Raw genomic sequence first — 25,387 nt, forward strand, 5'->3', positions numbered from 1 at the left:
AAATTCATATCCCGTGAATTGATCATTCTTTTCGTGCATTTGTCTTTTCTGTAGTGGCGGACGTTTTTCCACATTGCTCCAGAACCTGGGTCCAGAGAATGCAGTCACCCTGCTGGTGTTTGCTGTCACTGAACAAAAGATTCTGGTTCACTCATTACGGCCCGCAGTACTGACCAGTGTAACCGAAGCTTTGGTTTCTGTAAGTTGCTACATTCAGATGTACTGACTTGCTTTTGTCATTTCCTATTGTATCCTTCAGTATATTTTTGCAGTGATGCAATCTTATATTCCTTAAAATGATGCACTCATCATCAATAACCAAAATAAATGACTGTAGATGCGAAGTGAACCAGGAATTGAAGTGAATGCACAACTGTTGGTTTGAAATATTCATTCTCCTCAGATGATCTTTCCCTTCCACTGGCCATGCCCATATATTCCTCTTTGCCCCCTGGCACTGGCTGATGTGTTGAGTGCCCCATGCCCATTTATCGTAGGGGTGGACTCTCGTTATTTTGAACTTTATGATCCGCCACCAGATGTGAGCTGTGTGGACCTGGACACCAACACAATATTCCAGTGAGTGCACCCTACTCGTTTTAACTCTCCACCATTTGTATACAGCTCAATTTAAATTCGTACCCCCTTTTGAAAAGTGAACTTCTTATTCATTTCTCGGTAAACATTTCCAAATTTTATTGTTGATTAGAAAATTACTGGTTAATTTAGCTTGCTGTGTACTCATTTGGGCAATCTGGCAAAAGCATTTGTCAGAAAAATGAAAAGTTTTCTCTGTGCACTTGGCATTTCTCATTTGCAACCAATGGCTGCAGTCGTTCTGATTTTCTGACTTCACATACCAGTTGACCTTTTTGTGTATTGTATGTAATATTTAATTTGTTGATGAAGAGCACAGACGGTTGCATGCAATATTTCATTATTTCCCCAATGGTCACACATGTACAGATCATTAGTTCTAAGTTGAGTGGTCTAGCCTAGGCGACAGGTTTTGTTATACGGTGTAGGACTTGTAGGAATATGACCGTGGCCCACCCAGAACTAACTGTCTTATTTTCTAGTAATGAAGATAAGCGAACCCTCACATGGAAGAGCTTGCCCAAGAAAGCCTGTAAAAACCTAATGAATGTGCTGGACAATCTCAACCAGCAACTAGTTGATGGTGAGTTGCCACTATTACAGATTGATAACCCGGAAATGCTTTTCCATCAGACATAGTGGAGCTCTTAATACTTTTAAAGTTTATGGCTATATTTCATTCTAATTATTTTTTTTATATTCTTTTTTTAATTCAAGAATCATGAGTATAATTTGTTATTTCCCTGTCTTCAGGTCAGTACCGGTCTGATAGCCTGCAAGAGCTCAGCATCGGTGATTTATCAGAATTAAGCTGTGGGAAAAGTCTCCACACTGTGGAGCTAGAGATCCAGGAAACTTTTCTGCGCTTCATGGCAGCCATTTTAAAGGGATACCGTTCCTTCCTGCGACCCATTACGCAGGCACCATCTGAGAAGGCCACAGATGCCAGCTCACTTTTTGACTTGCAAGGTATAATTTAGTTTAGTTGGAACACAGAAATTTGTAGTGGACCAATTGAGATATTCCTGCTAATTAGCCTACTAGCACACACACTCACAACACACTCACAGGTTGGCTGTTTTTTTCTTTCTATAAAACAAAGTCCCGTTGTATCAGTATCAGACAAATGATGGCTAGGATAATTTGCCAGAAGACTAAACCTGTTTATATTTGTGGTTGACTGCTTCCTGCAGATTTAAAAAGTGATATGATGGAATTGTAATTAATGGTTGAGGAGCTCCTAGTTGCCTAGTTGTAGTTAATGGAAGAGTTGCCTCCCAGTTCTAATGGTATCTCACAGTGACCGGCATTGCATTTGGTACCTGGGCTTTCTGGGGGAATTACCAGACTTCAACCACCTCTTAAATTACCACCACAATCCAATAATAGAAACGATCAATACTCTACAAAAATGCAATATAGTAGCATGCAACTGTGCCATCTACATGCATCATCATCAAGAGCAGTTCACAATCAATATAATGTGACAAAAGCATAAAAAAGTTAAAAAAAAAAAAAATAAAATAAAAAAAAAAATAAAAAAAAAAAGTCATGCTCAGCCAATGAGGGTGAAAGGCTGAACCCTGTGACTGGTGACCACTCCAGGGTGTATCCTGCCTCTCACCCAACGTCAGCTAGGATAAGGTCCAGTGCACCTGTGGCCCTAATGAGCACATGTGCTTCAGAAAATGGATGGATGGGTAGTTGAATCCATCCAACCAACAGTTATCAGTAAGGCCTCTGGTCAAACAAACACAATGTGCTAAGTTGGTTGTTTTCATTTGGAAGATTTGCGTGTCAGCTGCTGATGTCTTCTGTTTGGCCCCTGACCATGAGAACTTATTCACTTTGCAGCTGAAGTCATTTGGGGATGATGTAATATCACACTTTTCTTCTTTTGAGAATAGTTGTTGCCAATGTCAAATGTAACAGGCATGGTTTTGTGACATTACGATAAACAAAAGAGCACAGCCTATGTTTCTTACTGTTTGATTTTAGACTGTTAATGTATTCTGATGAATGGTAATTGGGGCCCGTTTTTTTTTTTTTCTATTTTCGTGTGCACATTTGTTTTATTCTTTTAATTTCAATGAATTGGGCCCCCTGAGAGCAGAAAATGGAAATTTTGGATGTCCAGCCTTGCTCAGGGTTTACTATTATAAAACATAAAGTTGAACTGAGCCGTACAATGAGCATGTAAGTGATGTGTAGCACTTATAACAAAATATTAACATCTATGTCTCCAGGGTTCTTGAAAAGCCGTGACCGCTCCCACCAGAAGTTCTACTCACTGATGACCAAAACCCAGATGTTCATCCGTTTTATTGAGGAGTGCTCCTTTGTTAGCGACAAAGACGCCAGTCTGGCCTTCTTTGATGAATGTGTGGAAAAAGTGAGTGCCTTCATTAATAGCATAATCCTTTAATGATCCCCAAAAGGGAAATTCGAAATGAGAAGCGCACAGTAATAAAACGGCCTTGTATAGTGCTTACAGGTGCAATGATGTTGAAGGTGGTAGCAAGATTTTAATACAGCCTCGCTTCACTCCTCCATCCCCTCCCACCTATGAGCAAAGCAATGCTCCTCATGAACATGCGCACAACAGACAATTTATACGATTAGCCATGGCTGCTACATTGGTAGCATGGCTTATTCATGTTGAAAAGTTGCCAAACATGAAATGTTACTGGTTTGATGTTGAATTTTTTGGAATGTATTATTGACTAAAAACATGGAAATATGATTGACACATTATTCGCTCACACTTTCCATCCGTAAAATTAGAGGCATATAAAATGGAGTCAGAGAGGAATGATTTTTCAAAAGATCATTTTAATGATATTCATGATATTCAATACAAGTCAAACCATACAACATACAGTACATGACAAAAAGTGTTTTTTTTAGGGTTTTTTTTTAACACTGCAAACTCTATAATCAAAAGGATAATTGTTGTAATGTGCCAGCAACGTTTTGTATTTCTTCATGCTTTTGAAAATATATATAGATTTTTGTCAAAATTACGGCAATAATATGGCTGTTTTTTTTCAGATAATATTGCATAATAGCAGTCACCATAAATAAATGGAAAGATATACAGGTATTCCATGTGATCGGTATCGGCCGATCACACTCATGCATGATCGGTATCGGTGTCATAAAACCTGATCGAATCATCCCTAATACCATCCACAGTCATGGTTTCATAAAATAAAATGCACACATATAAGGACGCACGCACAGCCACCCCACTCTGGCCACCACACTTAAAATGTTCTGACTGCACCCCTGATAGTTAGGTAAACAAGACTAAAATAAGTGCTATTAAGAGATGGAGGCAATTGTTTTTGGTAATGCTGCTGCTTATACAGTACTGGTGATGGTGAGAGTGTGAATATGGAATAATAAAGGTGTCAAATGCTGATTTGGAACAAAATTGCTTCATTCAAATTGAGAGCACAAAAACACGTTACTCATGTTTAAATTTTGATACTGTCAAATGATACTGTTCACATAGTCTACCATCTCAGTCTGACTACATCACCCAACTTCTCAAATTCTACCAACTGTGTTGTGTTGTTACCATCTGGTGTTACTGTCTTCAATTTTAATCTTCTTTCCATTCACTTAATTTTTCTATTCTATCTATTCTTTCTGCCTCTTCGTGAGCAGCTGTACAACTCTGATCGGAGTGCTGAAAAGGCGGTCAAGGTACAGTATGTCAATTGTTTGTTATGGGTATTTTAGGGCCTTGTCCTCATCTTAATCGTTCATGCAAGTAAGAACAAATAAGATACTATCGACTCAGTTTCTGCCAAATGGGATTGTGTGGTTGTGTTCCTTTTCATTTACAGCAACAGTGATTTACTGTAATCTTACTATAATTCACCAGACCTGCAGGGCACGCAGTGTACAATGTGCACTGTCGTTCCTGTGCCTTATTTCGCAAGGTGTGGCTTAAGTGATCTCCTCCGCACTATGGCTTGCCATAGCAGGGTGCTTTAAAGCACATTGTGATGGCTTTTGGAGATCACAATCCTGGTGTGAATACTGGTGCTAACGCACAAGTAAATCCCGGGTCTCCCCGGGTCCCTCCGCTCTCAAACACACACGGGGTGCATGTGCAGCACAAACACGGAAGCAGGGATTGGATTAGAACAGAATGGCTGCTTTATTAAATGAATAAGGTGTGTATAAAACGGTTCATATAATGGATGGATGGATGAAAAACAACGCTGGAGGGGCTTTTCAAAGGGTAATTTCAGAAAATACATCAAGGGCCTGAAATTAAGTAAGCAGCAGTTTTTAAATGTGTGTCACATGGTATCAGCATCTGTCAGAATGTCAAAGTCATTTGGCCAATTGGGTCACCGGATTTGGGTTTCAACCTAAAAGATGTACCGAAAGTGAAGTACTGTCAATGTACCATGATGTTTCCCTCTCTTCTGCAGGTAGATGGTGACAGGCCAGAGGAAACCAGGCTGATAGAGACTGATGAATCCCACCGAAGTGAGCACACGGTCTTCATCACACCTCCAGAGTTGCCTCCTCTGCATGAGGGCGAAGAGCATCTACTGTGCTACAGGTAGAAAAAATTGAAGGAATTAAAATGTTCATTACAAATTGGGTATCATTTAAAAGAAAAAAAAACATTTTTTTTGTGTAAGCGTTCATATTACATTATAAATGCGACCTTGGTCTCTGTCGTGTTGTGAACCCAGAAGAAGAGACGACATCACTCACGATGAAGTTTTTATGGAACTAAATGTAGTCCAGACATTTCTACAGTGGAGCGATTCGGTAGGATGTAGAAATACAGTATTTGGAGAAAATGATAACGTGAGGCTTTTCTATCTCATTTCATGGAAACGTCACTAAAGATGATGTCACGTCATAACTGTGCGTAAAAATGAATTGATCTGACCCGTGGCTGAATTACTACTATCACCATAAATGTCCACTTTATGCTTTGAAATGGGATTAAGTCATTAAGTCAAATATGAAGTCAACACTGTTACTCCAAACAACTTTGCAGATTCGATTCAGACTTATCCGATCTAGGACCACATATGAAAGTGGCCCACGTTGCATTTGAAAAAATCTGAATAGAGCCGTTGAGACTGTCAAACAATCAGATACAGGTCACATATGGGCAAAAAAAATCCTATCTGGGTCACATTTGCCTGTGGTGTGAACCTAGCCATAGTTAGAACAGAGAAACATTCTAAAGTAATTTGTGGAAAATGATCTGACTCATAATGTCTCTATGCATGTTATTCATTAGATATGATGGCTTCCCAGTGTTAAGTCTTGACCTGTTTGACCCAGTGGAAGGGCTTCAGACCCCAGCTTCCCGCCTCAATGCCAGGCACAGCTGTCCTACCAGCCCTGCGCCCATGTTTAGACGCAGCAAGCAGGTGAATGTCATCCTGCTTTCTTCATTGTGGCTTATCTTCAGTATTTATGAAATTATCTTTGATAGAGCAGAAAAAGTTGTTCATTTTCTGTCAGCATATACTACATACATTTGTACATTTTATGTCAGCATACACTACATAAATTTGTAATTAATCATTCCATACCAGTACATTTCCAAATAAAATGAAAATAGCAAAGGTCATTCCATTGTATATGTCTGGTAGCAAGCACCTCCTCACAATCTATCGACCTGTCTCTTTATTCTTACAATTTTCCAAAATATTAGAAAAGCTATTCAACAACAGGTGAACTTCTTGGACAGACTCAGCGAAAGGCAGTTAACGATAACAATGATTTATGTATGGCATAAAATGTGTTCATGTTTTTTTATTTGCAGACTATACTAATATTTTTTGTTGTGGTAGTAATTTACAACTCCTAATACATGACATTAATACAGAATTGATGAAAGTAAAATATTGGTTTAATATAAATAAACTAGCATTGAACTTGACTAAAACTAAAATAATTTTATGGAACTGTAAAAATGATATAAAATTACAGATTAATTTGGATGGGGGGGGACCATTGACAGAGTGAATACAATCAAATTGTTTGGGCTGACAATAGATAAGAAAATTAACTGGAAAACACAATATATTTCCAGTCCAAAGTATCAAGGTGCTTAGCAGTATTACATCAAAGCAGGTTCGGGCTTGAATGTAGGCCTATCCCTATTGCAAATAGACTAGATACATTCAAGTCCAAAATTATACATACCCCGTCATATGAATAATATTGGGCTTGACTTTATGTATACACAGCAATAAGTTTATATGCTGATATAAATAAGAAAATTGTTTTATTAAATGGTGAGGTTGATAATTTATTAATATCGATGAAGAAAGGTTTGGATTAAATAAATTGCACTTCTTCCCACCCCTTTTTGGACTTGTAGGTGAAATTGCTGGTCTTTTCATCTTTCTATGTTTTTTTTTTTTTGGACTGTATATTTTGTGCTAATATTCATGTGCTTGTTCATTTGTGGTGTATATCATTTTGCATGTTGGGGAAAAAATCTATACAGTGAAACAAGCTCCTAAATAAATAGTGGATTTTTTAAAATTAATTTTAACTTCAGAGCTTCTCTTCATAGCGCATTCCCTTTTTTGTCCACAGGAGATTAAATCAGCCCAGAAAATAGCCAAAAAGTACTCGTCCGTCCCAAAGCTGTGGTCCATGTGCCTCCTCCGCCATTGTTATGGCCTCTGGTTTATCTGCTTGCCTGCATATGTGAAGGTTTGCCATTCTAAGGTGCGAGCACTGCGTACTGCCTATGACGTCCTCCGTAAAATGCAGTCTAAAAAGCTGCAGCCACCCGATGAGGTAATGTATTACAAGGATACCATAATGTAATGTTATCGAACTGTTGGCTCTTCAGTCAGGTTTTGGTGCTGAAAAGTTGTCATCTTGGCTGAACAATTTTATCCATACTTACACAGGTGTGCTACAGAGTATTGATGCAGCTTTGTGGACAATATGGTCAGCCCGTCCTTGCTGTTAGGGTCCTCTTTGAAATGAAGAAAGCTGGGGTTCACCCCAACGCTATCACATACGGCTACTACAACAAGGTAGCCACATATGCCCCTCAGAATTATAAGTTATTCATATTATATCATTTTTATGTGTTCAATCATTTTTTTTAGTATAGCTAATTGTCATTGAGGTATTATTCAAACTTTATAACAACAGAATGTGTCACAAAACATTTATTAGTTGTAGTGTTGTCATTACCATTTTCGTTTTCCCTGATAAGCTTGTGAACAGGGAGACAGAAAGAAAATGAAAAACACCCTGGGGCAAGGGAGATCAGCTATTATCAACCTGTTTTGTATCATGCCCCATTTTGAGGTGAAAATATTTCTTCCTCTTTATTTGCAGGCAGTGTTGGAGAGCACATGGCCAACCAGCACCAGAGGAGGCTACTTCCTATGGATGAAGCTGAGAAATGTTGTTCTGGGTGTGGCTCAATTCAAACGGTCGCTACGGAAGCATGCCCCTCTTACTCAGAGCCCGCTGTCAGGTAAATTCACTGAGAGGAAATTCTTTACGCTTATTCTAAATTGTGGTTTAGTGAGAATCCTGAATGTTGATCAAATGTTGTTTAAATACTAAATGAAAAGACAATGTGCAGTGTTTATATATTTTTTTGTTTGGGTGTGTGTTTTTTTTTTTTTTTTTTTTACCAGATGGTAGCGACATGGATGCTGTTAGCCATGGCAGCCTGGATAGCACTGCTGACACTAACCTGAACGAGCAAGGCCCTTACAGCGCTGACACCATCAAAGTAGATCCCACTGATGATAGATCTAGCACAGGTATACTTCAACTGGATGGCTCAGTCTGAGACATTATTTGACAGAATTTCTTTTTTACATGTGCCCCACCCCACTCCCTCATTTGTACCATCCCTTTCACCCACTGGCCACGTCTTCATTTCTCTCCACCTTGGCTGTTTTTATTCATTCCTATCATTTCATGTCTCTTCATGATTTTGTGGCTGTGGTTTCTGCTCTGTTCTGTCCCTAACGCTGTCCCTCACTTTGGCCCTGCCTGTGTTGCGTCCTGCATGCAGTCGGCCATGCGCGTAGCAGAGTGGGCGCCAGGGCCCGCTCATGTTGGGGGGGCTCTGAGCACAGAAAACCCTCCCTCAATCCAGGTAAAACTCTCATTCTGACCATCTCTCCTTCCCTTAATTGACCCATAACCGTTTCTATTTTCTTTCAGCCCTCTCATTTCCATATTATTTCTCTGGCATTTCCCACTCAGATCTCTGACCTTCTTAACTTCAGTCAGTCATTTCCTTGTGGCGCATCAGTGGGTCGTGTGTGTATGTGTCCTCTGCTATTCCCTGCATGCTCACCCACGAACCGACTTATCGTTGAGTACAAGGTTATTATCGTAAACAAAAATGAACGAAATAACGAAAACTGAAATTAAAAAAACATTTTCGTTTACGAAATAAAATAAAAATGAAAATGTTTTTTGAAAAACGCTAACTAACTAAAACGACATTGTCTGCTCACAAGACTAACTAAAACGAACGATAATCGGAGCAAAAATACCATTGGTTTTCGTCTTTGTAAGCTTTTGTGATCATTTAAAATGTAAAACACGGCGCTGCCGGTTTTACGACAGTTGTTCAGCCGTACGGCACCTCGACGTTTGAAGTGACGTAACACGTTTACAATGAGGTCTGATGGGTATAAAACAAAACTAAAACATAATGGCGAAAGTTGGGAGAAAACGTCACAGCCCCATTTGGGATTATTTTGATTATGATTGTGTCTCGGACAAAAGCAAATGCATTGTCACGGAGACGTGTCTTGTGCGGCATATTGCTCGAGGGGAAAAATCTACCTCTCGCTCTCGCACTCGCTCTCTCACAGCCACACACTTACAATATGGAAGGACTTAAATTTGTTGACCATATATTCTGATGTTACAAGTCTGCACTCTCCTGTTCAATTGTTCGGGTTTGTATGTTATGTTTTATGTTGCTTGTTTCATCTGCATTTTCAATTTAGAAGCAGCATTAATGCACTGTACTTTTCTTGGCCTTATTGCACTTAAATTCTACTGGACTTTTATGTTTTATTTGTTGATGGTTATTCATTCATTGTTAGTAAGTTAATACATTTTTCAAATGGTATCTTTATTTGAATAAATAACACTTGTTACTGTAAAAAAAAAAAAAAAAAAAAGCTGCACCTGACAAATACATAAAATTCTAAAAAATAAAACGAATAAAAACTAAACTAAAACAAGCATTATCCCCAAAACTACAACTAATAAAAACTAACAAATCTATTCTAAAAACTAATTAAAAGTGAGAAACCTTGAGAAGGTACCACAGATGGGGGAATCCCCCTTCCAGGATGAGCAGGCTGCAATGGATGCCGAGTGGGCAACATTGAACACACATTATAGTACTATACAATGTTTGTTAAAGTGATGCGAAAGTTAATCAAATGAAGTGCTGCAGGAAGATGACATCGATGAAGTGAGCAGGGGCCCAAAGGTCGTCAATGTAGAAATCTCCATAACAGCGCCTCCGAGGATGTGGTCAGCCTCCAATCTTGTAGCAGTCAGTTTGCTGTTGGATCGAAACAGCAACCTCCAATTTGGTCGCGATCACCTAGTTCCCAAGCCTGGGAAAAGGGGGCAGAAATAGAATAGAAGCGGCAGTAAAGCGGCCAAAACAAACAGTTCAACTAAATGCAGAATCGTAAAAATAAGTCTTAAGTCGTGTTTTAAACATTTCTACTGAGGTAGTATCGTCAGCATAACAATGAAAACTAATGTTATATTTACGTATAATATCACCAAGCGGAAGTATCTAGATGCTAAACAATAGGGGCCCTGGTACGAATCCCTGCGGGACTCCAGATGTAACTTTACAAAACTCAGAAGTCGCATTGCCATGAATTACACGGTGCGTCCTTTCTGAGAGGTAAGAATTAAACCAAGAAAGTGCTGAGCTTGAGATACCAACACATCCTTCAATGCGTTCTAATAGTATGTTATGATCGACCTTGTCAAAAGCAGCACTAAGGTCAAGTAAGAGTAGTATTGATGAGGTGTCGGAGTCCATAGCTAAGAGAAGATCATTAGTCACTTTAGCAAGAGCCGTCTCAGTAGAGTGATGGTATTTAAATCCTGACTGAAGAATTTCAAATCGATTATTAGCGGCCATATAGTCACTAAGCTGTTGCGCTACAACATTTTCGAGAATTTTCGCAATTAACGGGAGATTTTAAACCGGCCTATAATTACTGAGGTTCTCTGGATCAAGGTTTGGCCGCTTAAGCAGAGGTCGAATAGCAGCGGTTTTAAAGGCTGCTGGTACAGTGACCGAGGTGAGTGATAAGTTAATGATATTTAAGACGGAGGGTCGTAGGGTTGTAATCAATTTTTTGATGAGCTTACCAGGAAGCGGGTCGAGCACGCAAGTTGTCCGTTTTGCCGTACCAACTAATTTTGTTAGGCTTTCAAGAGATACTATTTTAAAAAGAGATAGGGTTGTCAGACAGTTATCAGCCATAATAGCCCTACTAACATCAGTATTCGCGAAATTCGACAGGGTTTTAGGAGCGGTGTCCTTAATCTCGTCCCGAATGCGCTCAATCTTCAGCGTAAAGAATTGCATGAAGTCATGGGCTGAATGAGAGGAGCTATTGGCGGTTCGGCAGCTGTTGCGTTAGCATTGCCACTCGAATAATTTGTCAAATAAATATTTAGGATTGTTTTTATTTAGAACAATTAATCTGGAAAATTAATTAGTTTTGGCTAAGGCGAGTGCTTCTTTATATATTAGTAAACTATCACACCATGCCTGATAGAAGACCTCAAGTTTAGTTGCACGCCCTTTGCGCTTTGGCTTCCTACATGATTAAGTGAGCGGGTTTCCTCCATGAACCACGGAGTAGGCTGTTCAGGATGAGTTTTATGTCTTAATGGTGCAACGGAGTCAAGCGCATTTAACAGAGCAGCATTAAAATCATTAGTGAGGTTGTCAATCGAACCAATATAGCTCGGAAACGAAGCAGTTGCCAGGGGCAGTAGCTCAGACAGCACAGCGGTGGTTGAAGAACTGATACTTTGGCTGCTAAAGCTTTGATTGTGGTCAGGGTGATGGTAATGAGGCCGCACTTCAAATTTTATAAAGTAATGGTCAGACATAAGAGTAGTATACGACGGTAACACCATTACATTTGAGCATGCTTGGGTTAATACCAAATCTAAAGTATTAACATTTTTATGCGTCGCTTCGTCAATTATCTGCGTGAAATCAAAGCTATCAATTATTGTCCGAAACGCCGCTGTAAGTGGTTCCGACGGGAGATTCATATGAATGTTAAAGTCACCCATAATCACTATATTATCTGCATGAGTTACCAAATCAGCCAAAAACTCAGAGAACTCATCTAAAAATCCAGCGTACGAGCCGGGGGGACGGTAAATAACTGCGAGAAAAAACGGCAATGAGGCTGTAGATCGCATAGTGAGCACTTGAAATGTTTTAAAGGTGTCACTAGAATGCGTGCTAAGTTTGAAATCAGATTCATAAATAAGGGCTACACCCCCACCTTTCTTATGAGGGCGCGCAACATGTGAACTAACGAAGTTTGGAGGCGAGGCCTCATTTAGCGGTAAAAAATTATCAGGTTTTAACCAGGTCTCGCAAAGCCCAATTATATTAAGTTTATGGTCTCTTATGAGGTCATTAACTAACAGGGCTTTCGAAGAGAGTGATCTAATATTAAACAGGCAGAGTTTCAATAAAAAAATGTATTCAGTAAAACAGGCTTATCCGGATAATTGCCCATAATAGGATTCCTAATCATAGTATTAATAAGATTGCGTTCCCTGGGTCCTGTATTGTATCTCGAACAACTATAAGCGCGGCGGGAGGGTACGACTGTCGGATTATAGTAGTTATTTATCGGCTCTCGAGTACTACTATTGTCATATTGCACCACCTCAGTAGAAACAATATCGCTATGTGATGCAGGAATATGTGGTGTGTACGGCTCTAATCTAAATAAAAATCTATGTGTGTTGTCAGATTCTAGCATAGCGCTAGTTAACTCTAGCCTTACAGGCTCCATACCCGTTTTTACAGGCTCGCTGATTACCTGTAACCTGACCTGCTCGGATGTGAACTGTCATGGAAGGCTCAAACAGTAATCTATATTTCTAGAAAGAGTGATGGCGCCTTTCCAGTTAGGGTGAAGGCCGTCCACCTTAAGTAGGTCGGGTCGGCCCGAGAAAGAAGGCCAATTACCTACAAACTGCAGTCCCTGCTCACTACAAGCTAGCCAGCCACCGGTTAAGCGAGAAAAATCTGCTAAACCTCTCATCATTGCCTCTCGCAGGCAAGGGGCCAGAGACAATTACTCGATGCCGACTCATAATTCTAGCGAGATCATAAGTCCTAGATATGTTCTCTGATTGCCTCATCGTAGTATCATTTTTGGGATTTTTTTTTTATCTTAATGTTTCGGGTAATGGAGTCATTACTAAAGTGCGGGAGCCAGTAGACCGAGTTGGAATGGGACTAGCTAACGGGCCGAATCTGTTATGCGTCTGAACAGGCTCACCACGATTAGCAGGCCGCTTAGGGCTAATGCTAACCGGACTATCAGGTTGGCTACAACCCATACTAACACTTGTGTCCGTCACATCTACGGTTACCGCATTATTCTGCTCTAGCTGACCGACACGTCCCTCTAGCAGGGAAAGCCTTTCAATGAGACGAGTGTAAGTGGTGCACGAAGACATAGTTGCGTGTAGTCGCTCGGTGGATGAAGGCAGTTGAGCAGCTGAAGGGCAGCCCAGGAAGCCCGTTGGTGTCCGAGTTGTTGTGCGGCCGAGACTGATGGAATCGGCGATCCGCTGCTTCCAAAAAATCTTCAGACTAGTCTAAAAAGAAGAAAGTTGTAGGATGCGGGGGGAAAAAGACCCGCTCGTTCGTCTCTCTGGCGAATCTGCGGCGGGATGCGGGCCGAGCGATTGAGGGTTGGTGGCTGGGCCAAGTTTACACAATTTCTTTATTTATTTAGAGATTAATAAACAATTAAAGGATATTAGTAAGAGGAGCTTCACATATAACCACAAAAAGTTCAAACTTTAGCAGTATGTAGTGTGAAATAAGGATTTGGTCTCTACCGTTGGAACGATGTGTTTGCTTAATTTATGTGTACTATACAGTTGTATCGAACTGTAATCTCAGGCATTTTGTATTTGTATGTGGAATATGTGACTGTATGGTTTGGCATCAGGTAACTTGGTGCCTATCTTGTCTCTCTCTTATTTCCCTCCGTTTCATATTTTTATTGTGCTGTTTGTCTCTGTCACCTAGGAGATCAATCAGATTTGGGTTACAATTCGTTGTCCAAAGAGGAGGTTCGCAGAGGAGACAGCTGTGCACAGGATTCTGTTCCTGACAAGGATGATAAGAAAGAGAGTGACTCCAGTTCTTGTTAGTAGTCAGTTTGAACTCATATCTGCTGATATTTTGTATCATTTGGGTAAAATTACTTGTCCGTATATTCTGTCATAAGATTTTAAATTGTGTTTTCTATATTTGTAGTGTCAGAAACAGAGAGCAACAAGGGTAGTAAAGACTGTCTTCCTCAGCTGGACGTGGAGATCAATTCTTCCTTGCATTCCCGTGGCATTGTTAGAAGAAGCTGTCAATATGACAACTCTCAATGTAGAGCCAAGACCTCCACAAGCACAGGTAAAAATAACATGATGGTATAATTTCTGTAAAATGTATTTCTATTCCACTTGTTCTCATTAGAGTTACAAGTGAGTTGAAGTGAGATGATTGCCTTGATAGATCATGATCCTCAAGAAAGAGTTCAAGGACTTTATGCTCACGAAATATGAGACTTTTGTAGATGTATATGTGAGAAACACTGCAGCAGTAATGTCTTAATACGATCCGATAAGCAAATTAAGACATTACAAGTTACAAAATTTGCATGAAATACAAAATATCTGCCGATCCAATATATCGGATCAGATCAGTGCATACTTCCATTTAAGTAGAATGAAACCCACTGTAAACTTAACTCATTCAATCCCAAAGACATTTGTCTTTTCACAGTCCAGCCATTCAATCCCAGGAAGTAATTTACATTTTTTTCATTTTTCTTTCAAACATTAGGGTAAAAGAGGGTCTGAAAATATCTGGTACTGAATGAGTAAGTTATCTCCCATCTTCCTTTTTAGGCCATGTTGCAGGTCTTCTCTTCACTTCTTCTCTGCAAGAGATCGGTGAGATCCAATCGAATAGCTTGCTAAGAAGACACAAGAGTACTTTGGAAGAAGTTGTTGGCGGTGGCTCGGCTTTTGACTGGCAGGGTGTGAGGAGGCATTATATGAGTGGTGACAAAGTAGACAGCTGTGGTCGTGGCACCACCGTCCTTGGTCTGGGTATGAGGCAGGGTGAAACCGACCCAGTTAAAATTGCAGGACATCTTGGCGCTGATGCAAAAATTCTCTCTAATACCAAACTCTGTAAGAACAAGAGGCCTCTGTCATTGGCATTGAGTGGTTTAGAGGAGACTGCTGTTACAAGAACTTGTAACGATGAAGAGGAGAACGACTCCAGTGATGAGGACACAAATAATCTAGAGGCTATTTTTGATTTGGAAGATTTGGATTTGGATAAAACTACCACAGGATTTGGAATGACTTGTCACAAAACCTGCACATCTCATAAGAATGTTGTTGAAAGCAACCCGAGTTGCTGTGGCATGAGCAATGTGGCATCAAGTGGAACTGTGAACCGCACAGGCATCAAGACCGGCTATGACCCCCTATCCCTACTAGCTGCAGAGTCACAGTCAGAGCATCAAAAGGAGCAGCCGTGCCCCGAGGATGACAGCACACCCACCTCCAACAGGCATTTTGCGAGGGAGATCGAGCTGTACATGAAGCACATGGGGAGCCCACTGAGCAGTCGTACACCAAGCGTGGACCTGCACGACCCGGCCAGCCCCCTCATCTTCCACCCGTCATCACGCTCTGTTACTCGAAGAGCTAGCTTACCCCATAGCTCCCCCTTTAGGACTACAGCAGTGCCACGGTCTCGCACCTTCCAGCCTCCCTCGCCCCCCCAGCCCATATCGCATCAACGTCTGTGGTCATCGCCACCCAGTCACAGTGCTAGCACCACACCTAGCCCTTGTCCCAGCCCGCGCCCAAGGACTTATAGGGAGAAGACAAGCAGGATGCAAGCTGCAACTCCTTCACCATCCTCCTCCTCTTTTGCTCTTGACACACTGCTGACACCAACACTCGATGTTTTCAAAACCAGTATGTTCTCTGCCGGGAAAGGTGTTGCAGAGAAGGCGAGCCGTTGGTACTCACGTCTGGCTACCTACACCACACCAACCAAGGTACACTCCATAAAAAATGTGGCGTTTTTGAAGGTGTGTACAGCAATATTATCAACACAAAATAAGAGTAAGCCATGGCTCTGCCAAAAAAAAAAATCAAGATGTAACTGTCAGCAGCGGGTTTAACGCAATTTTAGTGAGACACTAATACAATACATCATCAATAAAATATCTACCATCATCATTAATATGTTAAACTAACCATGTGAATAAATTGCATGCGTCGTAATGACATGCTGTTTTCTGTCTAATAAGTCAGCTGGAACCTGAATATCCACAATATTTTGGGCAATAGGAACAAGCCTGCACCTCACTCAGTTTAACACTCACATAAAGCACACAAGTGGCCAATTATATTTGCTATTTGAACAGACATAATGCAGGACTTCAGTCACCAGTCTCTGGGTACTTACAGCTGGACTCTAACTACAGTGCATGCACGTCTTATGTAATTGAATGTGTGTACTGAGTTGCTGTAGTTTTTGTGCTCACAGTCTTAGCGTGGCTTGTTTGCTGTTTGATCCATAATATTCCAATCTCTGCTTACCCAGGACACTCACCGTCTCAGTGTGTCATCACTCGACGTCGGGGATCCAGATTGCTTCTCTGTTCAAGGTGAGGAGCATAAAAGGGAGTCAAAGAGCTATATGGTTTCCCCACAAAAGAATGGGGCTCTTGGCCCAAAGGGATCTCGAATAAGTCCAAGACCAAGCCCTTTCCACAGCAGACTTAACAGTCCCACTGCATCAACAAGCCTCAGAAGACCTACAACCCTGCTTCACGGTAAATCCTTAAGTTTTTATTCATACATGACAGGTTCTTTAATCATATTTACCCGTACTTGGAAATTAGTGACAAGTCACCTACAAAAAAAGACCAGACAGGGAAAGCTTGCTTGACTGCTGTCCTACTTTTCCTAAATATGCTGATGCCCGATGACTGCCCACTGCCACTGCAATGCTTAAATGCTGAGAACAAGCTTTACCTTCCAGAACAGACCCTCAGTTTTGCTTGAAAAATGCCAGTGATGTATCAGTGTGTTTTATTGTCTCAATAGCAATCTGCAATAAGTGTAGTTGGTCGATTGCCACATACTCTTACCATCTTTCATAATCTTACAGGTGACCTCTCACCACCCGGCTTCCCTTTGTCAGACAAGTCAGACGTGGGCTCCTCACGCTACACTAGCAACACCAGCATCTTCAATAACTATGCAATGGAGGTGAAAACAATCAACTCACCTGTTTGAATACTGGATGCGCAGTAATGATTTTTTTTTGTAAATAAACTTAATGACAGAACTATTACTTTGAATTTTGTCTGAAATATTGTCCCTCAATAGTAACGCCTGGCTGAGGTGTATATTTGTTAACAGTAGAATTTAGTTTTCTATGTAGGCTAATTTCTCTGCATTCTTTTTCATAAAGTAGATGGACACTATTTTTGAGTGATTTTTTGTGTGTTTTCAAATGTTCTCTTTTTCCAGCTCTTGATATCAAGCTGTTCACGCTGTAAGACATGCGACTGTCTGGTCTATGACGAGGAAATCATGGCTGGGTGGACAGCGGATGACTCCAATCTAAACACAATCTGTCCCTTCTGTGGAAACCCCTTCCTGCCTTTTCTTAACGTGGAGATTAGAGACACGAGAGGACCCGGCAGGTAACAAGACATAGTACTTCGATACCATGCATCTGGATGCTATTACTTAAACTGGAATAGCATGACAAATTATGATATATTTGTCAATGTGACTTGATCTCTTCTTTTGTTCTTAGGATGTTCCTAAAGGAAAGCGCATCTGTAGATGAGGCGATGAGCTCTTCATATTCTGCCTCCACAGGCTTTGACACAGGGACATCCACCTTGTCCACCCCTTGTCCCAACACAGCTATCCAAGACTGTTCAGCGAGATCAAGGTACAAAGATGTCACAAGATTACGCCACAACATTCAACTTTCCTACGCTCTTTTACCGAGTGTTTTCAATATGGTGCAGTTTTGACTACAAGTGGGTTATTTCTCCACAGAACTCGATCCACCAGGTCTCACGGTATAGACATCCCCTCAGAGTGGCGCCAGGGGGCTTTTTGTTCTGGAATGGCCATGGCCCGTAGCGTCAGTGCCTTTGGTCCAGTGGAGAAAACATCCCAATGCAACCATTTTTTGCCAATCTCTGGCAGTTTACCCAGCCGCCTGAATGAAACCACTGTATGTCCCACACCACTGATACCACAGTATTGTCAAAATTATTTTCGCCCCTAACATTTTCACTCTTATTTTATTGAAAAATAATCTTGGGGCAAATAAAAATACATTTGGTCAGCAGCAGAGCTGGGCAGTCCCGGGGACCGGGCCGGCTGGATGCCCATTTTTGGGGCAGGGGTTGGACGCTGACAAATTTTAAAAAAGGGCTGGACTAAGCATGGCCGGAAGTGGATTTTAGTCCGGCCCACTAATCGGGCCTCATGCGTGTGATGTGGTCGCGAGGCGGCCAAATTTCATCTCAGCCTACTCTGTGAAAGGCTCCTTTTTCGGCTTCTTTCTACTCCCGCGTCGGCGCGAGCGACAACTGCCCGACGCATTGTGCTGTTGGCGACAGGTCTGTAACACATGCCACGCACACATCAGGAATTGTTGCTGCTCTGATCGGTCCATTATGTCACATGTTGCGATGGCATACAGTTTCTCACCACGCAGCTCGCTGCTGCTGCAAAGCAAACTAGTTTGGCAGCGGCATGGGTGTTATGTAACGTATGTGTGTGTAAAGAAGCTACTCACCCACGTTCTACCTTCCAGATCATTATCGTAATACAATTAAATGCATCGTATAGTCATCTCGGTCCCTTTATGGTTGTAGCAGGCACGATATCCATTGTTGTTGCTGTCTTTTTGAAGCGACGCCCCCCCGACTTGCAATGCAACTGTTTCAAAACAACTTGTGTCCACGAGTATAGTCAAGCTGCGCGCAGCACTCAAAGATGAGGCCGGCACACCAAGGTGGAGTTCATGCACTAATTCTGGCGTCTTCCCTACTTCCGGAAATACGCCGTAGCAAACCTGCTGTCGTGGTGCTTTGCTGGTATGCTTTTATTTTGAAGGCCGGGAACTGTGAAGGAGGGGAAGTGTAGAAAATAAATGAGTAATTTGTTGACTGCGACTTCATGCTCTCTGTTGGACCCAAATAATTATACAATACGACAAAACCAGCCCCGGGGCTCGCAATGGAAGTACTAGTGGCACGTTTGAAGTGTGTCCACAGCGGGTTTGAATAGTAAATTAGGCAGCTAATCATCTCTAACTAAACCTCTGCCGTTAGCATCTCTCTTTTCTTTTTTGTTTTGGGGGGCTGGGGGGCGTAACGGGGCAGAGGGTGATAATTTTTATGAATAAGGGTGGGGGGTCGCGGCCGGAAGGGTACCCAGGTCAAGGGTGGAGGGTCGTGGCCGGATCGGTAAAAAAGGGTCAAGTGCCCAGGTCTGGTCAGCAGCATTGTCAGGGTGTCTGCATTTTAACAAGCAGAGACATTGTAAATAATTTCAAATAATACATGTGATAATGACAATGAGAAAATCTATAAAAAATCCCAAATGTGATTGCCTCTGTTCATGTAGTAATCTTACTCATTTATACATTTACATGTTTGAGTTCTGAAATGAGCATGTACAGGGAGTCCTAATTTTACAAACAAGTTCCGTTCCAACACTGGCGATGTAACATGAATTTCCGCGTATGTCGGATTTCACCGTTAAAGTCGAAATTTATGTCAATATACTTTGTATAAAAAAAACGAAAATACATTAAAATAAAAAGCATACAATGCTGAAGTGGATGGAGAAAGAGGAGAGGAGGCCGATAAAGGCAAAGGTACTGCCGGCACGCAAAACAGACACAATCGAGACACTCTGCGCATGCTCAACCGCAAGAAATGCTGGTCTTTGTAGAACAGGAAGTGCTTGTATGCGGAACTGCTTTGACAGTTGAAAGTACCAAACGGAAATGACGCCATACACAGTGGGTTATTCAAATGCCGGAGCAACTCTGTCCGATCAATCATGTAACGGGATATTCAAAATGTTTCTGAAATTGAAATTTAGACTTTAACCCGAATATTGACTGCATGTAAACGTAGTCACTACAGTGCTAGGGACAAAATGGAGGAGGGGGCACAGGTATCGTAAAGTCGAAACATCCTAGGTCGCGTATGTCGTAATTCTTGGACTGTCTGTATGCTACATTTTTCATAGACGGGGGATCTGATAAAGCAATACTAAATTAACTTGTAGTGCGTCTTGTAACAGTGTGATCCTACTAATGTGGAGTTTGCATGTTCTCCCCGTACTTGCATGGGTTTTCTCTGTATACACCTGACTTCCTACCATATTTATGTTCGGCTATTCTGTGCTTGGACGAGGACTGCTGCTAACCAAAGAAGTGTCTTCGTTTAAGTAATTTGTGTGACCTGACACGCATTTTTGAAAAGCTCAGCTGCAAACTTGAGGCTAATCTAGTTGGCCTTACTCCACTGTTATTATTATTATTATTTGTGTATCCATCAAAAAGCTTTCCACTATCATTTTTGTCCAGGACCCGTTGAGTATGGACTGGCGTCTCCACAACCCTGAGCCAGTGACGGTTCCGTACCTGAGCCCGCTGGTGCTGTGGAAGGAGCTGGAAAGCCTTCTGGAGAATGAGGGCGACCCAGTAATTACAGAAGCTGACATGGTGGACCATCATCCTATCATCTTCTGGAACCTTGTGTGGTACTTCAGGCGGCTGGACCTGCCCAGCAACCTGCCCGGACTCATTCTCACCTCTGAGCACTGCAATAGGGAATCCCAGGTAAGAAACGTGTGCAGTACAAATACAAGCATAGCCAACACACGAAGCTAAATTGCCCTCTTTCTACAGGTTCCTCGTCATTGGATGTTAGACGACAGTAAACATGTGTTGATCCAGATACTGTGGGACAACTTGAAGCTGCAGCAAGACCCCGTCCAGCCTTTTTACATTCTCTGGAACACGTACAGTGAGTCATACTTCTTTGTTGGACAGGACATTTGGATTTTGGCAGACACACCTGAAAACGTTTTTTCAGGAAAAATATATGTTAAAATGCTGTGGAATAAACGTCAATACTTCTCAAAGCAGGCCATGATGTGATGGGAAAAAATGCACAAATTCTGTAGTCTAATTATGAAAAAGGGTAGGAAGGGCAATATATCCTTTACATTGTAGTTAAAGGGACACTTGGATGATCTTAACATTGGCACTTATAATAGCTTTGCATGTAAAAATGACATGCCCCCCCCCCCCAAAAAGACTCCGTAGTGATTTAAGGGATTTTTTTGTGATTAGATTTACGACAAATTGGCCCGCCCCCTTTTGAAGCTTGGCTTGTTATTTTTTCGGTCTCAGCGGTCTACGTCACAGGAGGGAGGCAAGCGTGGTAATATTGCTCGCTTTGTCAGTTCTATTGTCTAAAACGGCGACCGATCACCACCAAAATGCAAATGCACATTACTACTTGTCCACTTCAACCTGTGAAAGTATGAAAGTGTTCTGCACAATATTTATTAATATAAGTTTGTATCGATTGACATCAAACGTGAGCTCATCATGATTAACTCCACAAAATCAAAAATACAGTGGCGATTGCTTCTCCACTTACACAAGCTGAAGCGGACAAGAGCATGAATGCGCACACGAACCCCGACTGGTTATATTTTGGACATTTAGCAAGGCTAAACTCGTGTCCCCAAAAAAAATCAATATTGTGATGGTTTTTTTTTTATTTTTTTATTTTTTTATCAGCTCTTTTCTTTCTTTTTTTTAAAATATATCGTGAGCTTTTTATACATCGCCAACCGCCCCGCAATATCTGAATAATTATCTTATTGTGAGGTCCATATCGTGATGTTATCGTATCGTGACATTTGGATATTTCCAATGGAGAGTATGTAATCGGTCCCTCCAGTGACTCGGACAGAACAAGGATAGAACGGTAGGGGGCGCGGCCATTTTCCTCATTAACAAGAGGCGTTATTCATGTTATTCATGAGTCATGTATTTCCTAATTACTCCCAAATTTATTGATAAAATAGAAAATGACAACTCTTTTCATTATCCTGATCAAAAAATATATAAAATGCACTTGTTAGTGAAAACATGGCCATCTGGCCCAACCATCCCTTTAATGGTTACACCAGCCATTGATTTGATTTCAAAAGAAAATGCAGCTTGAAGCCATTGAATATAATGGCTCTCCATCAGAGTTTGTAGTTTGGGCCATTAGTTGAGCATGTCAGCTATGTTTTCAGCAACAACGGAGGAACATCATATGTATTGTGAAGCAACATGGTGGCAGCATCATGCTTTACTTCAGCCAACAAAAAGCAACTGGGCTAATGCCAGTGTGGAGAGAATTGCAGTATTATCAAAATACAATTCAGTTTGGTCTGAAATAGTCAGGCAGGCCCTATAATTCAGAATACGAAGAGGAATTTCAGTTTACCACACAAATAACAATCTGTAGCCTAGATCCAAACCCACAAATGAATGGCTTTACCAGAACATAATTCAAGTTCGATTTCATCCCTACTGACCGCCAGGGGTGGTGCTTAAAGCACTGAATGTTCCCTGCGCATGCGCGAAGGGAACATTCAGTGCTTTAAGCACCGTTTCTGGCGGTCATTTGGGATTCATAGAACCGTAGTTACGGACGTAACTTTCGTTTTAAAACGGGCCCAGTCAGACTTAATCTGGGAAAGTTGGAAATCTTTCATAAACTGATGGGGCTTTACACAGGAAAGCTATGATGCATTTAGAGTGCTTTTGCAAAGAAGACATGGTAAATATTCAGTCAAGATGTGCCATGAACAGACTTTCACCCAAAATGCTTGAATGCTGTAATTAATGCAAAAGGTGCTTCAGCAAAGGATTAATTCTGATGAATTTGCATGCTCAATGTCTTTCCTTCTTCACTTCAAAATTACTTCAGTTTTTTACATGTAATCATACAGTTATTTCATGGCAAAGGTTTTCACAAATCCCAAGCATTTTATAGTGGTGTGTCAAAATTCTCCGTATCATGTGATTACTCAGTTAAAATGTCAGCCGTATTTATTTCTTTATTTTTTTGTTATGTGCATTTCCTGTTATTTGACTGTCAGTCGTAAATAGAGGGCTGTCTTGAGCTCTGTTATAATTGCCTATTTTATAATAGGTCAAGCCAGCCATGTCCTTCTGCTAACAGGCTCTGTGTGCTCTCTGTCTTTCAGGGCTTAATTGTACTCTGTTGTTAGAAAGTGAGTGTTGACCTCTGGCCGCAGACTTCTGCCTATTACTTGGGTTGTCTTTGTTCTCTTGTGTGTGCTCGCATTTGTGTCCTTGAAGAGTCATCTTTTACTTTTCATAGGTTTTTTTTTTTTTTTTTTAGTGACTGCAATTACCCCCTGATTATGTGGGGGGAAAACAGAGGCCTCTGTCCCAAATACATCTCTGCACTGTATTTGAATGTGGGTGTTGGTTTGGTGAATGTATACGTACTTGCACATTCAGAATTAAAGAGAGACATAAACACTTACTAAAACAGGCTCAGCACCAGATGTGCCATTATTTAAACTGACATAGGCAAGCATGACAAAGCGGTTTGTACTGGCTCTTGGGCCATTTCTAGATAAAGTGTCATGAAATGAAGTACGTAATGCTAAACAAAACATTGCAGACTTAAATCATCATCATTAAGAAAAAAGTGCACTTTGCTGACCTGCGTACGTGTGTGGCTTTCAGATGTGGGCTACTCTGTGTCCCGAACGGTCCCAAAAGAGGAGAAGGCGTTCACGGAGGAGCTGCTGCACAGTGTGGTGAGGAGCATCCAGAGGAATGATGTCGGCCGACCAATGGCTCATCTGCTTGAGCTACAGGACCAGACACTCGGTCTCAAAAGGCAAAGGTCAGTGTTATAATGGTTAAATTTGGACTAATGCCAGCCGCCCTGCATCAATACTCTCTAAGCCACCTTTCGATGCAGCTCTGCAAGTCTTTTGGGGTATGTCTGTACTAGGCTGAATGATTATGGAAAATATTGTGCTATAGTTCCTCCCTATATAAAAAAACAAAACGTAGCCATCTCCAGTCAGAATCATCACACATTCTCAAGTGAAGAGAAAGTAAAATTAGACCTGCATAAATGAATGTTTTCCGATTTCAAAAACCATGCTGCAGCATGCACTAGGCGGCGCCACCTCAGCGGTTTAATGACGAGCAATAATCATTTCTTCATTTTGTCTTCATTTTCATTCATGAAATCGGAGGACGCAACATATGGACACATGCAGATGTATTTATACTCAACCTAGACAACTCACTATGTTGCAGTTGCAAGTTCAACTATTGGTTCTGTGGCCATCTTCGCAGCATTCGTCTCATAGCTTTTACCCTTGTGTGGTCGCGCCACAAAACAGCCATAAATTTGCCCTTATGTAATTTTCATGTCCCTGTAAAGTGAAATCAAGAATATCTTGTATCTTTTTTTACAGCAATCCTTAGTCTGGATTAAACGATATCATATGAATACAATGATGTCAGTTAACCAAATTATTCCCAAACAAATCTATTCAAGTCATCTAGTGAAAATTCTTCTCTTTTTAATATCGCAATACATATCGCAAATCCCCCAAAAATCGCAGTCATTTTTTTCCAATATCGTGCAGCCCTAATTTATATGTATATAAATATTTTGTTTATATATGTATGTATGTATGTATATATGTATGTATATGTGTGTGTGTATATATATATATATATATATATATATATATGTATGTATGTATGTATATATATATATATATATATATGTATATGTGTATATATATATATGTATATGTGTATATATATATATGTATATGTGTATATATATATATGTATATGTGTATATATATATATGTATATGTGTATATATATATATGTATATGTGTATATATATATATGTGTATATATATATATATGTATATGTGTATATATATATATATGTATATGTGTATATATATATATATGTATATGTGTATATATATATATATGTATATGTGTATATATATATATATGTATATGTGTATATATATATATATGTATATGTGTATATATATATATATGTATATGTGTATATATATATATATGTATATGTGTATATATATATATATGTATATGTGTATATATATATATATATATATGTATATGTATGTGTATATATATATATATGTATATGTATGTGTATATATGTATGTGTATATATGTATATGTATGTATATATGTATATGTATGTGTATATATGTATATGTATGTATATGTATGTATATGTGTATATGTATGTATATGTATATGTATGTATATATATATGTA

At 40.4% G+C, this 25,387-nt stretch overlaps 1 protein-coding gene and 1 pseudogene across 6 annotated transcripts in view; one reads left to right on the forward strand and one right to left on the reverse strand.

The window, feature by feature from the left end:
• Positions 1-25,387, forward strand: part of LOC147150474 (C-myc promoter-binding protein-like) — a 59,325-nt gene that overhangs the window by 30,168 nt on the left and 3,770 nt on the right. Inside the window, exons 9-33 of one of the 6 annotated variants that reach the window (XM_086024711.1) lie at positions 55-199; positions 404-579; positions 1,080-1,180; positions 1,351-1,566; positions 2,844-2,989; positions 4,270-4,308; positions 5,049-5,182; positions 5,882-6,014; positions 7,195-7,401; positions 7,518-7,646; positions 7,957-8,098; positions 8,265-8,393; positions 8,651-8,734; positions 13,940-14,059; positions 14,171-14,320; positions 14,818-15,989; positions 16,541-16,772; positions 17,111-17,211; positions 17,476-17,651; positions 17,768-17,908; positions 18,019-18,199; positions 20,576-20,830; positions 20,900-21,017; positions 23,269-23,295; positions 23,780-23,942. In XM_086024711.1, coding sequence (XP_085880837.1) covers positions 55-199; positions 404-579; positions 1,080-1,180; positions 1,351-1,566; positions 2,844-2,989; positions 4,270-4,308; positions 5,049-5,182; positions 5,882-6,014; positions 7,195-7,401; positions 7,518-7,646; positions 7,957-8,098; positions 8,265-8,393; positions 8,651-8,734; positions 13,940-14,059; positions 14,171-14,320; positions 14,818-15,989; positions 16,541-16,772; positions 17,111-17,211; positions 17,476-17,651; positions 17,768-17,908; positions 18,019-18,199; positions 20,576-20,830; positions 20,900-21,017; positions 23,269-23,295; positions 23,780-23,942 — 4,617 coding nt within the window. The remainder of the gene's footprint in view (positions 1-54; positions 200-403; positions 580-1,079; positions 1,181-1,350; positions 1,567-2,843; positions 2,990-4,269; positions 4,309-5,048; positions 5,183-5,881; positions 6,015-7,194; positions 7,402-7,517; positions 7,647-7,956; positions 8,099-8,264; positions 8,394-8,650; positions 8,735-13,939; positions 14,060-14,170; positions 14,321-14,817; positions 15,990-16,540; positions 16,773-17,110; positions 17,212-17,475; positions 17,652-17,767; positions 17,909-18,018; positions 18,200-20,575; positions 20,831-20,899; positions 21,018-23,268; positions 23,296-23,779; positions 23,943-25,387) is intronic. The other 5 variants (XM_086024712.1, XM_086024713.1, XM_086024714.1 and 2 more) reach the window with 5 other exon arrangements.
• Positions 10,210-12,078, reverse strand: LOC147150475 (uncharacterized; annotated as a pseudogene).

Source organism: Filicampus tigris, chromosome 3 (assembly GCF_054856515.1).
Source record: "Filicampus tigris isolate MCC_2025a chromosome 3, RoL_Ftig_1.0, whole genome shotgun sequence".
In the NCBI taxonomy this organism is placed as follows: domain Eukaryota; kingdom Metazoa; phylum Chordata; class Actinopteri; order Syngnathiformes; family Syngnathidae; genus Filicampus; species Filicampus tigris.